Raw genomic sequence first — 15784 nt, 5'->3', positions numbered from 1 at the left:
GTTTTGGTACGGTCCAGAATAGACCTGTAGTTATATCGAAAGATATCCTTAATTGAACCTGCTATCTCTATCCCTAAATAAGTGAATTTATTATTTTCTATTTTAAAAGGCAGATTTTCATAAGCGATCTGTCTTGCCAGATCATTCAATGGGAATAACAAAGATTTTGACAAATTAACTTTATATCCTGATATGCTACTAAATTTTTGCAGCAAGATGAGAAGATAGGGCATACTCTCGATTGGGTCTGATATTTGCAAGAGCAGATCATCAGCATAAAGCAAAGTTTTATGTTTTGTATCTCCCCTGGATATACACTTAATCCTGCTCTCTGACCTAATGGCAATTGCCAGCGGCTCGATAGCAATATCGAACAGGAAGGGCGACAGACAGCAACCCTGTCTTGTACCCCTGTTGAGCTGAAAATATTCTGAAATCAGACCATTTGTCCTGACCGCAGCCATAGGTGTTGAATATAGCACCTTGATCCAACTGCAGAAAATGGGCCCCATCCCAAATTTTCCTAGAGCTGCAAAAAGATAAGTCCATTCAATTCTATCAAACGCCTTTTCGGCGTCAAGGCTTAAAATGACTTCAGGTTGCGCTGTTGAATGGGGGGAAAATAACACATTAAATAACCGTCTCACATTAAAAAAAGATTGCCGCCCGGGAATGAAGCCTGTTTGGTCCTCATTAATGATAGTGTAAATAATAGGGTCTAATCGTTGTGCAAGGGTTTTGGTTAGAATTTTATAATCGCAGCACAGGAGACTTATAGGCCTGTATGAACCACACTTCACAGGATCCTTATCCTTTTTTAAAAGAACCGAAATCGTGGCCTGGGTGAGTGTTTGGGGTAATTGTCCTTTAGCCAATGATTCATCATAGACTGACTGTAGAGTGGGTACAAGCTTAGAAGAAAATTGCTTATAAAACTCTATGGGAAATCCATCCGGTCCCGGCGCCCTTCCTGTTTGAGATGACCTGATAGCATTTGCAATTTCCTCACGTGATAATGGCTGTTCTAGAGATGACTGAGCTTCTGGAGAGAGTCTTGGGGTATCCAGGGAATCAAGAAACGAATGAATCTCAGGTGAGCTAGTATCTACCTCCGACTGATACAAAGAAGAATAGTATTGTTTAAATCTGTCGTTAATGACTCGGGGGCAGTGAGATATGGTGTCAGCACCTGTATCAATTCCTGGGATCATTTGTTCAGCTGACTGCTGTTTAAGTTGAAGCGCAAGAAGCCTCCCCGCCTTATCTCCATGTTCATAATACAACTGTCTGGATTTAAAAATGTTTTTTTCCGCTTTGTATGTCATAAGAGTATCAAATTCGGCTTGTAACAGTAATTTCTCCTTAAACAGATCTGGCGTAGGTAAGAGAGCATAGCGTCCGTCAATATCGGCAATTTTGCCAGCCAACACCTTAAGCTGTTTGGAGCGCTCCTTATTCCTATGTGCCACATAAGAGATTACTTGTCCCCTAATGTAGGCCTTCATAGACTCCCACAAGATCCCCCTTGACACATCTTGTGTGTCATTAATTTCCAAAAAAAAATCAATCTGATTATTGATAAATGTTCTAAAACGTTCACATAAAAGTAATTGAGGATCTAGACGCCAAGTTCGCTGGGGTGCTACATTAGCTGGAAAAATTATGTCCATCTGGACCGGGCTATGATCTGATAGCACTATACTATGATAATTACTTTTGGAAATTAAGGGAAGTAGCTGATTGTCTACAATAAAGTAATCAATCCTGGAGTAGCTATGATGAACAGGAGAAAAGAAAGAAAATTGTTTCACATCTGGGTTTTTTATCCGCCAGGGGTCTGATAAACCATAAGAATGAAGGAAGGAGTTAATGGCCACTGCAGCTGATGAGAGAGTGTTATTAAGCCTGAGTCGTGACCTATCAAGCTGGGCATGAAGGACACAATTAAAATCTCCCCCTAGTATCAGTTTGTAGGAGTTAAGGTCCGGGAGAGACGAAAAGAAATCAACAAAGAACTGTGCATTGTCCCAATTTGGTCCATAAATATTAGCCAATATCAATGGTGTATTAAATAGTTTACCCACTACAACAATATATCTACCGTTAGGGTCTGATATTACCTCAAAGTGTTCAAATGGAATCCCCTTCCTAATTAGAATAGCCGTTCCCCTGGCTTTACAGTTAAAGCGAGAATGATACATTTGTCCAATCCACTTGCAACTTAGCCTTTTTTGGGAATTAATATTTAAATGCGTTTCCTGCAGCATTATCACATCCGGCTTTAATGATTTCAAATGACTGAATATTTTGCTCCTTTTAATCATATTATTCAGTCCCTTGACGTTCCAGCTAATGAACGAAATTTCTCCTTGTTGCTTATTTACACTATCCAGAATCACAACATAGTAATATGTAATGAACCAGTCCTGCAAGTTGGCTACATCCAAGTATGCGTGCGCATGTTTGAGTCAAACCATAAACCACAAACAATCCCAAAAATGGGCAAACAAAAAACATATAAACATACATGAACCCCTTACCATCCTGGACCCCTGAGCTGGTCTTCCTTACACCTGAGACTGCTCTACAAACTCTCCTCTCACTCCTAAGCATATAACACATCAACACTAACTCAAACTCTGCAAAGGCAGAACAGAATATAATAATAGGGCTTTCCTCAAAACATCGCTTCTGCTGCATGTGTACTGGACCTTATTTGATCACAGGCTGAAACGAAAAAAAAAATAAAAAATAAAAAAAATGAAAAGGACCACACAGAGTTGGAAGATGTCACAACTAAAGAGTAATATCAAATAAATTAGCAATAAAAACAGTAATAAGGGTGCTTTTAAAACAGTGACGACTCATCCCCCATCACTAGTATTGCTGCAGATTATGCACCCCTATACATGGTTCAAACATAAAGAGCATCCAACTGCAGTGTGGTATCTGTTATCAGTCACCTCGTACGTCAGCCTGCACAAACTAAAACAATAATAACATGCAGCATTATGGCACCTGTTTTGACCCAGTGAATTAACTGACACTCTCCCCCGTCTCCCGTGGACACAGATTGGTCTCGATGTAGTGCTTCGCCTTGGTCGGGTCTTCAAAAGATACCTGATCACCGGCTGGGGTTGTGATCTTCAGCGTGGCTGGGTATAGAAGGCCGTATTTCACGCCCGGACATCGGCGAAGCAAACCTCTCACCTCGGTGAAGATCGCTCTTTTTTTCCTAACTGCGGCCGAGTAATCCGGGTAGATGGAAAAACGCCTGCCATTGTGGGTGATGGTACCTGCAACCATGGCCTTGCGAAGAACATCCACCTTCTCCTGGAAGTAGTGGAACTTGACGATTATTGGCCTCGGGGCGACCCCATCCTTCGACCTCGGCTGCAGGCTCCTGTGCGCCCGGTCAAGCGTCGGCGTGTAGTCTAGTGCAAGCGCTTCCTTCAGCAACTCAGCCACAGCTTTCTCTGGTCGTATGTTCCCAAATCCCTCTTCCACGCCGATTAGCCTGCAGTTATCTCGTCGCTGTCGGGACTCCAAATCTTCAGTCTTATCTGTCAACCGGGATACTTGGGTAGATAATGTGTTAACTTTAGCTTCGAGCGCTACAACCCGGTTAGCATGGCCGTTAGCTTCCTCTTCGAGATCACCGATGCGAGTTGCAATTGTGGCGTTTTCCCTCCGTACTTCTTCAGTTGACTTCTTAAACTCAGCGCGCACACTCAGGATTTCCGACCTTAAATCACTCGCCAAGTTATCTATTTTCCCGTGCAGTTCACCTACAGCCGTCATCACAGACGAGTCGATCTTAGTTAGCACACTCTGCTCCGACCGCTTTATGGCAGCCATGATCGAGTCGAGATCGGGACCTGATCCCGCCTCCACAGCCGGGTCAAGACCAGGCGAGTCCGAGGCTCCCGGCCCTGGCCTCGATTTTTGAGATTTAGGCATTTCAGACTGCAAAACCCGGTTGAAATGAAGAACTTAGCACTTTAGAGACACGGTAATAATGGAAAAAAACAAGGAAGGGAGGAGAAATATTAAATAAATGTCCATTCTAAGCAGAGCTCACAAAGTCACGTCCTCACATGTCGCTGCTCCCTTGCGCCCCCCCCACATTCACACTTTTTAATTGAAAACATTCTCAACTGCAATAACAACAGACACTTTCTAGTTCTGACCAGGACTGACTCGGTTGTGTTCAGGACATCTATGACCAATACTGAACGTCAGACTTTATACTGTTTCAGAGAAATTTCAAATTAAAAGTCTCAACATTCACATCGTTAATGGAAAAAATACTGCGCAGTCACATCAGCTGCTGCTGAATCTTCATCACACTCCGAGTCAGTGCAGCTGCACAGTCACTACATGCTTCATCAAGTGGTCATGTTCTGTGCATGAGCTCAAAGAGATTAGGGCAGATAGAAAACAGAATAAAAAAAGTGGTGGGTGTTTTCAGAGAGTTATTAATAATTTGTGTGTTATCCGGTTGAAAGGAGGAAACCACTCTGAATTATTTGATGATGTAAAGCGTCTTCATCACTGGCATCACTCGTCTAGTGAAACAACAAATGATGACATAGAAACGTAACAGCCAGTGATTATTTAACTTTTTTACCATGGAAGGTTTTAGCTGTGTGTGATGTGTCTTTAAGGCCTTTTCTGACATAAACACTGACCTTGTCAAGACCAGTAGTCCTCATGGAAACTAAAAACCTGGTCCTAATGAGGCAGAACCCAATTTCTGAGGAACTGGTTAAGTTTAGGGCTAAGATTTGAACTGTGGTTAAAGGGTGAAACAATAATTGGTTATGGTTAAGATGAGGGATAACACCTTGTTTCGGCTGTCCAATGGAAGTCACTGCAATGTCCCGTGTGTGTGTGTGTGTGTGTCTAATCCAAGCTTTACAGAATGTGTCCTTGCTCAGTCTGCATGCAACACGAGATTACTTCACATGATCAGGTGTATACAGTGCTGTGGATTAGTTTGCACTGTATTTTGTGCTTGTGTGTGTGTGTGAGGGAGAGAGAGAGAGAGAGAGACACACACATCTCTGTATCTGTGTGTGCTGCGGTGTGTGTCCCTATCCCAGATTACCCTAAATTTATCTCTCCTCTGCTGACTGACCATCTACCGTGACTTCACCAGTGACATCACTGCTAGTAACTGGATTGCTATTCTAACCTCTGGCTGCAGAATTGAGAGGAATTAATAACGGAGCGATTTCACAGCGGATCATCATCATCATCCTCTTTTTTTCACATCGAATCTTTGAGTCATACACACTACTTTTCTGTAAACAGCAAGTTAGTAATGACAAAGCATACTGTATGAGGTATACACAATTATACAATGATCATATTAAACAAAGCATAGAGTATATGTTGTGTATTAACACTTTGAATGAAAGATGTTTCACTTTATATTATATTATTTTGGGTTTGTGTGAAGAGGAGAATCTGCTTTTTTGACATTGTCTGCTCTTTTTTTTTTTTTCCCTCTGTGGTTTCAGGTGATCCTGACAATTTACCTCAATGACACCCAGCAGATGTTAACTGAGGTCCCAGTGACTCCAGCAACCAGAGTGAGAGACGTGGTTGAATACTGCAAAGAGCCTGGCGAGGGGGAATGCCACTTAGCTGAAAAATGGAATGGACATGGTGAGTGCTGAATCAGCTGAGTAAATGGATGATATAAGGTTGTCATGGAAACATGTTATCTGAACATATCAGCAAACAGACACCTACTGTCTACTTGCTATTTTACACGTCAAGCAGACGAGTGTATGTTTTTCTCTGGCCACACAACATAAAACGATACGTGCAGTAATGTAATACTGTATAATAAAGTTATAATATTCATTGGTGCATTTACTACATTTACATTTACTAACCTAACCCTTGTAACGAGTAATGAAGATAGTTTAGTGGAGTAAAGGTAAGTCATTTGCAAAAAAATATATAAATCACAAAGTAAAGTACAGATACGTGAATTTTAAGTACAGTAAAGAAGTATTTGTACTTAGCTTTTTAACACCAAGCGTATCTCAGGCAACATCGCACGGCGGCTTGTGCTATCGGAAAAATTCCAATGGTTTCTGAAAGCTGAGAAGTTGCACGTCACTTCCTGTTGCAGGAAGCTGGCGAATCAGCATCTTTGTCACCAGAGGAAAAAACCGCCTGTCTGTACATAGTTTTTTTTTTACCTGTTTTTACTCATCTTATTTGTGTGTTTTCAAATTTCAAATTGAACACACACAATCTGGTGTTCATGTGCAACTACGGTCCTTTTTCGAAATAAAACAGTTTTCCTGCATTTTAAGTTGTTAATGCACTATTTTGACATACAGTAAATTGTAAATAACTGCCAGATATTGAAAGTTATTCTGGAAAAATGGACAAAAGCACTTACTCACAAGACATTTTTGCTGGCTCTTTTATGATTAAAAATCAGCAAAAATAGGTGTTTGAGGGTTAAGTTGAAAATTGTTACATCACAACACTGGGAATGACAAATAAAAACATAAAATACAGCACTTCAGAGTCCTTTTCTAACCAAATTTGTGGCCAGTCTAATGTAACCTATGTCATTTCCTGTTATAAGACGGTGGTATTGATTACTATTGACAGTATTCCCATGATTCTAATCCAGCAGTAGGTTGTTAGTTGTGAAGTCAGACCTACATCACAGCTACAGCCTGTGAAATCATTTAAGGAGTGCTAAGTTAAGTGCCTCCTGTGTGTTATATGTCATTGTAAAAACTTGAATAGACCCGTCCATCACACACATACCCTGTGTCCAATAACACAGTGTGGCCTACATTCATTCAATCATAGCTGTTGTAGCCGTGATTCACAAAACAACGCAGTGTGTTATGTGTGTGTGTGTGTGTGTGTGTTTGTGTAGCAGTGAGGTGTGAGTGAGCGGTCAGCCGGGCTATAAATGGCTCTGATACTCCAGGCCACTGATGCTTAGACGAGGGTGACACCGTGAAGGAGCTCATAATAAATGGCGGTGTAAAGTGTGTTGTTGTGTAAAGAGAAGCTTTGCCTTCAGGCGTCCAGCAGCCTTACAGAGATGATGTGAGAGTGAGGCCACAAAGCCATTGTGTGTATTAAATGTGTGTATTCTATGCGGTGATGGATTGATGTGTTTGTGGTCTGTGAGGATATTGTTGTGTTGTGTTGTGTTGGCCTTTGAAAACATGACTTCACTCTCTTCACTTCTTTGTTCCCGTTCACTTTAAACATATACATGTGCGAGTTTAATGATAGAAATACACATTTTCATATGGTCAGCCACTTAATACCCCAATAATACTGTAATATCATGAAAATGTTATACTTCATGTGTAAATAATATCTTCCTGCTTTCTATCTATTTATCATGAAAAGGCTTTTATTGCACAACAAAGCACACCAACCTGTTTAGGTATGAATTTGTACACATTTTTAATATATTCTATATGCATACATACAGGCCACTTTTATTACCTCTACCAAAGAGGTTATGTTTTATTCTTAATTATCCTGCACTGTAAAGTGATAGATCAGGTGTTTTGAAGTGTAGTTGTGTACGACACTGACACACTGAGCAGGGAACCAGCTTGAGTTTTTAAATTGTATTATTGTATTTTATCCACACAGAAACAGGGTTTCCGGGAGCCCTGAAATGCTATTTTCTTTGATAACAGGTCACAGAGTGGGAAAATCTCAAAATTCCACCCATGCAGACAAACCAAAACACTACTCTGGGAAAACATTGACGTCATAGTCCCACCTCTCTGGCATTCACCGTCGCTATCTTCATCGTCATTGTCATCCTCTTGTGTTTGGAGATTGTTTGGTTTATTCGTTTTATGAAAACTTTTATCTTCCTTCCTTCGTCGCCCTGGCTTTCTTCATTCTCTGACTGTTTCTGGGATTTTATCAGTGGCGGTTGCTGGACCGTGAAACAGGGGAAGTTCATTTCAGGTCCAGTTATTTATACTTCCTTCCGCCGTGTCCCTGCCGGTGGCCATGTTTTCAGTAATGGTGAGCGCCCATGTCTCTGACTGTGTGTCAGCACCTTTATCCAACAACACTTCAGAAAACCAAAACTATTACTTTAAAATGTATAAATTGGGGGACGTTCAGGGACATTTCATATTTCATAGTACAGTGTAGTATGACAATAGCAAAACCACTGCATTCTTTTACCATCTGTGTGACAGGATACAACGTGCGAGAGGACAAAATGAGGTGTCTCATACATTGTCCCAGCTCACAGCATTCAATTGCTCAAAAAGTCATGGTTGGTCAGTGGTTGGCGTCCCTAATGTTGTGTTACTGCCTTCATCTGGATTTAATCCTCCAGAAATTAGGATTAGTTGCATGCATGACGCCCCTATTTATTTCTACTTCTATTTATTGTTTTAAAGATGCTTAGTTGGTGTCATGGTAAAGGTTTTATTCATCTTCTCACCCTCTGTTTCTCCTCAGAGCGAGTTCTTCCTCTGGACATATTGATGCTGGATCTCCTTCAGCAGTGGGGGACCAGGAGGAATGAGGTCAGCTTCTACCTCAGACACTGCCCCCCCTGGGCACAAGGTACAGCAAAACAAACGCACACTAACTCTATTTACAGTAAGGACAGGCGTTTTGTTTGTGTGTGTGTGCGGTTTAGAGGTCATGGGTTTGGTCAGTAATTGGCCAGATAAGATGATTACTGTTACATAACATGGACGGAAGACAGGGGACTGAGACGAGGACACAAAGATGTTTGGTTTGCCGCTGAAACATGAGATGAAAGTCTGTGAATAACTAAGTGCATCAGTGGTTACGCTGGTGAAAATCACATCGCTGCTGACTCGGTATTAAATGAATTATTCTGTCACACTGTATTTGTGTGTTCGTACAGTAAAGCATGTGCACAGATGCTCCCACCGGGGAGAAGTCAACCTCACCACCTGCTGATGTGTGCTTCTTTTTACCCCTCATTCATCAAAAACATCATCATTCATTAAGGTTTCATAATTAAAAGGATAGTACTACACACAGTTAGCATGTTTCATACAGCTGACTGTGCTCTGTGTGCTCCCTGTGCTGAGAAGTGAGCTTCAGCACAGTGAAAAACATGCTTTGAAAATCGCTGACTCCCTGCACCAAAGTCCATTTAAGAAGTAGACATTTTTTGTTCAAAGGACACATGCACTGTTGGTCTACTGCTGCCTCATTTGGTAAGTTTATGTTAGTTATAGGCAAGTCGGAACAATGGATTCATATCACTGAATTCATTGTTTCCAGACTGAAAAGGCAGCATCAAAGCAAGATAAAAGCAGCAATGACAAACTCAAACGACCTGGGGGCCAAAGAGCGTCTAGTTTGGTCAAGAGGGAGCCAGTCTAGAGAAAAAAAAGTGGGGGGAAAAAAACAATTATTCCGTAGTGGGTGGGCAATATGAGCTTAAAATTATGACACAATATTCCATTTCAAGATATTCATGATGATATTTCACAGAATTTCAAAGTAAAAGTACTTGTTTTGATATGGAATGATGTAAAAACAGATCAGAAACAAATTAAGTAAATAATAATGTGAACAACTGTAATCGAAACGCCAAACAAGCTTATATATGTGTAATTTAATGTTGAGTGTAATACATTTAATACTGTGATAATTACAACCGGATGTCTTATTATTACCATTTAAAAAGATTTCCTCGTATTATAGTATTATATTGTGTCTGTGTATTATATTGTGTCTGTGTTCTATGTGTTTAGAGGAAGAGGAGGTCACAGGCCATGTTTTCATTATAACATGATATTAAATGGTGTGTCGCATTCAATCGATTGACGGGCAGCGCCTGTGTGCTGTGATTTAAAATGACTTATTTTCAATGAACAGCTTTGAAGCTTAGGTCTGTTGTAGTTCATGTAGTCATAGCTTGTCATCTCAGCCCCTCTGTTACTGGGTGAGTATGAAAAGTAAGTTAAAAAAAAAAAGAAATAAAGGGCAGCAGTTCATTTGGCCACCTGCTGCCGAGATAAAAGAGTCCGTTTCTCCTTTACTGCTTGCAGCAGCAGTATGTAAACCATATGTGGCTTTGATGTGAATGACTCACTGTTTTTGGACTGGCTGGTTGTTTCCCTCTGGCAGCAGCCAAACTGTGCTTCCAGCGAACTTTTCTGCAGCTCCTTCACCTGATGTAATAAACCTGACTCCTTATAGTGTCCTCTGAGGCGCAGGGCAACACATTACCCCAAAGCATCACCTCTTTCAAGGCTAATTTAGCATCATATGCCCTCTGTGGCTCATTGAAGGTGTCATTTGGTGAGTTTGCAACTCCCACACAAGGACATCATGTTTGTCAGATTTATTTGCCTCTCTCCGTCACCAAGTATGATTCCAGTCATCAGAGCCGGCCCAGAGCCACAAGTGAACAAAAAAAACAAACATTTTAAGATATCTTTAGCTATATATAGGGCTGTCAATAGATTTAAAAAAAAACGTTAATCTACATTAATCACAATCAAAAGTTTGCTCCTATCTGACTGACTGCAGGCAAGTGACTGTTTAACACGGATAATTCCTGGCGTTCATGTCAGAGGTCAGTGCACACCAGAAGTAAACAGATGAAATGATTTTAATTTCATGCAGTATTAATCTCGGCTATATTAATCTCAGATCTTTGACAGCCCTAGTTCTAAGTTTTAAAACCCAAAATCATTATCAACTGTTTCACTTGATTAATTCAAGATCAGCATGACCATACTTAGTGTTTCATTTTGAATACAAAAGTGCAAATTAACACTAGGACACTTTTGTGATTTTACTGCCATCTATGGTTAAAATGCATTGTCAATAATAGTCAAGCACCGGCTACTCAAAGATAGTGGGAGGGAGCCCCTACAATCAAGCTCCGCTTCGGACCACATAAAGGCTTGGACCTGCCCTGCCAGTCATGGAGAGCAGATTGTTGACATTTTGGGATGGAACAAAGGTCTCGAGTGAAGCAATATACTGTTTTAACTGTTCTGCTGGAGTCAGTCGAATGTAAACATGGCTCCAAGCACTGTGTTGGTTATTGGATACATTTGCAACCACTGTTGTGGAAATACTGTCAAGTGCTCTATTGACTGGAAGTGAAACAGTAGTGAGCTGCCTGGGATTAGCCCAGATTGAAACTGTCTGGTCTTAGTGGCATTAGAACAAATGCCACTATTTATAGTTTACACACTGTTAGAGGAGGACGGAGCTACTAGGAAAGGAGGAATTCCAGCTTTATCTTTGCATTTAGAATATTTATAGAACACCTGTGCCTCACCTAAATTAATTTGTTATTTGTTGCATGTGTTCACTCAACGTTACTGTAAGGCAACACTGTGTCCTCTGTGTTTCTGTGCAGTGGCGGCAGGCAATCTGCCCAGAAAATCATCTACTTCCTTAGTAGTAGGAAGACAGTGCCAACAAGGACACAAACATAACAGCTTTCACTTTCAACACCACTATACATTGGGGAATACTGAAACTAGAGCCCCTTGTAGATTTACTATATCTGTTGTGCAAATGATGAGGAAAGCACATTTATGCACATATTTTCTTTTCCTCCCTCAAAATCTGTCCATCGTACCAGGTTCAACTTCAATAGAGTCCAATTTAATGTGATGTTTCAGTATCGCGACTCAGCTTTCTTTTCATTGTTTATTTATTTGCAGGAAGTCAGCAGCCTTTGGATGAAAGCTGGACTTTAGGATCAACAGAGATCGCTAATGACATGGTACGTGGACACACACACTCTCACACAGAGAGGGAGAAAGAGAGAGGCTTGAGCTGGGCTGAGCTGCAGGGCACGACATATGTAATGCATCTCAGATTAGCTTGAAAGTGAGGGTTTTTTTGACGTGTGGTTTTACTGACACGTAGTTGGCACTACGTTGCTTTGCATGCACCCAGCTCGCTGCCAGGCCCAGAAACCGGCCTTTCAACCTCCAATTCTGACGTGAAACTGAGGTTTGTAAACCACTCACTTTCCCACACCAAAGCCCAGAGAGAAAATCTGTAAGTCTTCAACTTATAGGGACACAGGGGCTTCTGGTACTGCTGCCTTTTTTTGGTAAATTTGCTTTGCTTGGGTAAATCCAAACAAAGTATTTCACAAAATGACACATTTGAACAGTGGATCAAACACTGTGTGTAATGATATAAAATCATAGCTTTCGTCTATGGAACTTACTTACTTTTCTCCAGGCAAAGACCATCTAACTGTGATAAAAAGCAATAAACATATTCTTAACAGTTAAGTGGCTATATTTTATGTTCAGTTGTTAAAATTGTTTTTTCCTTGTGTCCCCACTGGCAGCCATGTTGTCATGCATGCGAATTAAGGCAACATTCACTGTGTGTCACTTTTTGTCTGTGGAAAAGGTCTTTACAATCCATGTCACAATTTATTGTATATACTGTACTATTCATTATTAAAATGTGCAAAATGTACACATTTAAACACAAGACGCATTCAGGTATTGAACCCATCCCAGATACACAAGGAGCACACATTCCTTGATATAATTTTAATTAGCTGGTTGTGCTCTTTAGCAGACTTCAATGGTAAAAATGTGTCACAAAAGCACTGTTGCATGTTTATTCACTTCTGTGAATTAAAAATATTGTTTTGGTTATGTATGTGTTTGTGTGTGTGTGTGTGTTTGTGTCACCTATTGCATTTATCAGTGATAGTGATGATTATACCTCTCCACCAGCAACAACCATGTGAGCACACACATAAACACACACACCGAACTTCCAGAGAAGATGGGAATTATCTTATGACTAATTAGCATTAGCTAACTGTTTTTTTGTTCTGCCAGCTTTTATCTTCTTCACAAAGTAATGACTCATAGGGTTAAAAAAAGTAGATGACCTCATGTTGCTAAATGCTAAATGCTATTTTGGACCATGTCGGCCATTATATTTAACATTATGAGACATTCTGTTTGTACATGTTGGTGAGGCCTTGGTTAGCCAGTCACCAGCCATGTTTGTGTTTTGGTGTTGTTTAGTCTGCTAGTTAACCACTGTGTGTGTGTGTGTGGTGGTCAGTGAGTGAAGCTAGGATTAGCTTGGTCCCATGACATAATCAGGCTAAGAGGATTGTCAGGTAGCCAAACAGCTTCTCCTCCCCTTCCGTCTCGTCCTCGTCCTCTCACCTCCCGCACGTCTTCACACTCGTCTTCAAGTCTCTGTCTCCCTGTCTTGTCTTTCGTCCTCCACATTTGGTTTAAAAGAGCACCAACAAAGAGTCAAGAAAAGAGCCACGGGGTGAGTTCTGAGAATGTGTTTTTGTCGTGTGTGTGTGTGTGCTCCTTCACATATCAAGGTTTGTCATTTATGACAAGCTGCAGGGCAAAGATGTGTCTACAATAAATGGTCAATTATCTATAAAGAGTGTTTTTCTGGATGACTACTCACTTTAACTTTACACTTCAACATTTACCCATTCACATCCATTCATACACACATTCACAGTGGTCGCACAACCAGTAGAGGGACCTTTGGGTTAAGTATCTTGCCCTGACACATATTAGCATGCAGACTACTGTAGAAGGGCTGTAAGAAAGAAAGTAAGAGTTAAATAACATCAACTGTGTCATTTTCAGCTTGTAGGACGCAGCTGGGAGTTAGTGAAAGCAATTTAAGAAACAGCAGGAGAGCAGAAGTGTAAGAAGAGGAGACTGCTGCATGAAAAGTGTATGTGGCTCACTGGCCATTTTTTCCTCACAGCAGCAATGTTGACACATTTTAGTGGGAAATGCACAGGTGTTCCAGATCACATTAACTATGGCTCTGTTCAGTCCATGTAAGTCAGGACAGTGTGACAGGCAGCCAACATGCATCCTGAAGCTGAGGAAGCCATATGGAACTCAGCCATCATTCGTTTATTTACAAGATACAATAACTTGAAATTAAATTAATGACTTTGGGAGTTTTTTTTTTAAACTAAGAGCAGACATACAAACGTGCACTAAATGAGCAAATGCGTTAAAAAAAATTCACATCTGCTTCTTCGGCTCTGTGCAGTGTACCACTCCTAAATAATTATTTGAATCAGTTTGTCTTAGGTTTTTCAATGAAGCTATGGCTCCCAGTGGAGACACAAGGAAAAACACGTTTTTGACTTTTTCATTGAGAGCTAGTATGTGGTGACGGGTTTGAGGGGGACATGAATACCCATGAATCACGCAGAACAGAAGCGTTAACATCTTGCATTGTTTATGACTTCCTGTTTAACATGATTCTGAGTAGAATTCCCTGTGATTGTTTGAAATGAAACAATGTGAGGTGGTCACTTGTTGTGTTCAGGTAAGAGCGTTACAGTATTCTCCGTGCAGACTTGGACATGAGACCGTGTGGGCATGTCCTCTGACAAACCTTGCCTTTTGACCTCTCAACGATCACATGGTTACGGTCACACATTTTGAGTTAACACACGCTCATGATTAATTTTGTTGATCCAACCGTGTGTAACTCTAACCCATGTGTGTGTGTGTGGGTGAGAGAGCGCTGCTGAGGGATAAATGAAGATGCCAGGTCAGGTCAGCTGTGTGTTTGTGTGTTCCTGACAGAGGATCATGTAAAGGACTCATGTCAGAGATGGTGCTGTGATTAAGATGAATATGTCTTCACTGGAAAAGCCTCCATATGTTATATAGTATTATAGTCAGGCTCCAGGGACATCAGCAGACATCATGTGTTCTGGTGATGGAGTATTCCCCCAAATCTGTCTGTTCACCCCTGTTTTTATTCCTGCTTTCTTCTTGACTGAATTCTGGACACATGTAAGGACAAGTTGTGTTTTGGTTGGTCTGTGTTTTGAAGACGTGACCTCTCACTTAAAGGACGGGCCACCCTGCTGTGTGAAAGTTCTTCGCTGGGGTGGTTCTGATAACAGAGTGTTCCCCTTCAGCCCAGCTGGGGCTGCAGGAATGTCTGTGGGCTATTATTGTAGATTAGGAGGAATATTTTTACTGGAGGCGTACAGCAGATGGGAAGGGGATGGGTTTCATTGAGTAACCTATAATCAGAACAAGGTGTGTGTGTGTGTGTGTGTGTGTGTGTGTGTGTGTGTGCGTAAGAGAGAACATATACACTGTTGGGAAACATAATACTCATAAATTGAGAAGGTAAACTATTCCCATGTGCTTCAGATTATAGCTGAGATTATAATATTTGCCAGAGAACAGTCGCAAGATGATATTTGCCACTTTCATAATGTTTCAAAGAAAATTCCCCTTAAAGTCAACAAAAAAAAAATCAACATTTTCGGGCCTTAATCATGAATATGTTGCTTGAAATGTCACAGACATGCCCATATACAACCATGTGATATTAAAATATCACATTTCTATCACGCCTACATTCATCAGAACAGGCAGCTAGTGTCTTCGATCACAGGAATTATTCCTATTGTCAGTTGCAAGGGTCTGTACTGAATTAGGAAAAAATGAAATGGAGGAAAAGAAATAGATATTTGGCCTAAATGCACTTTATTTATTTAATTGAATAATGTGCTTACCCATAAGTTGTTTACCTGAGTGGTTGTATCTTTGCCCTTTATGTACACCAGGACACACTTGCAAAAGAGATTTTTAATCTCAATGAGTATTTATTCCTTGTTAAACAAAGGTTTTAATATAATATCTATTGTTGTTTGTCTCTGTGTGACCCTCTGTGATGACACTGGACAATGCGGGAGAAAATGGATGGATGGATAAGAATTTTATACAATATTCCT

General features: G+C 40.7%; 1 protein-coding gene across 2 annotated transcripts in view; it reads left to right on the top strand.

Moving 5' to 3' along the window:
- The window catches only part of ppp1r13ba (protein phosphatase 1, regulatory subunit 13Ba), a 54546-nt gene that overhangs the window by 11471 nt on the left and 27291 nt on the right, over nt 1-15784 (top strand). For both annotated transcript variants that reach the window (XM_058615364.1, XM_058615363.1), the window contains exons 2-4: nt 5526-5673; nt 8494-8601; nt 11709-11770. In XM_058615364.1, coding sequence (XP_058471347.1) covers nt 5526-5673; nt 8494-8601; nt 11709-11770 — 318 coding nt within the window. The remainder of the gene's footprint in view (nt 1-5525; nt 5674-8493; nt 8602-11708; nt 11771-15784) is intronic.

This window comes from Solea solea, chromosome 18, assembly GCF_958295425.1.
Source record: "Solea solea chromosome 18, fSolSol10.1, whole genome shotgun sequence".
In the NCBI taxonomy this organism is placed as follows: domain Eukaryota; kingdom Metazoa; phylum Chordata; class Actinopteri; order Pleuronectiformes; family Soleidae; genus Solea; species Solea solea.
This window is presented reverse-complemented; position numbering and strand designations above follow the sequence as displayed.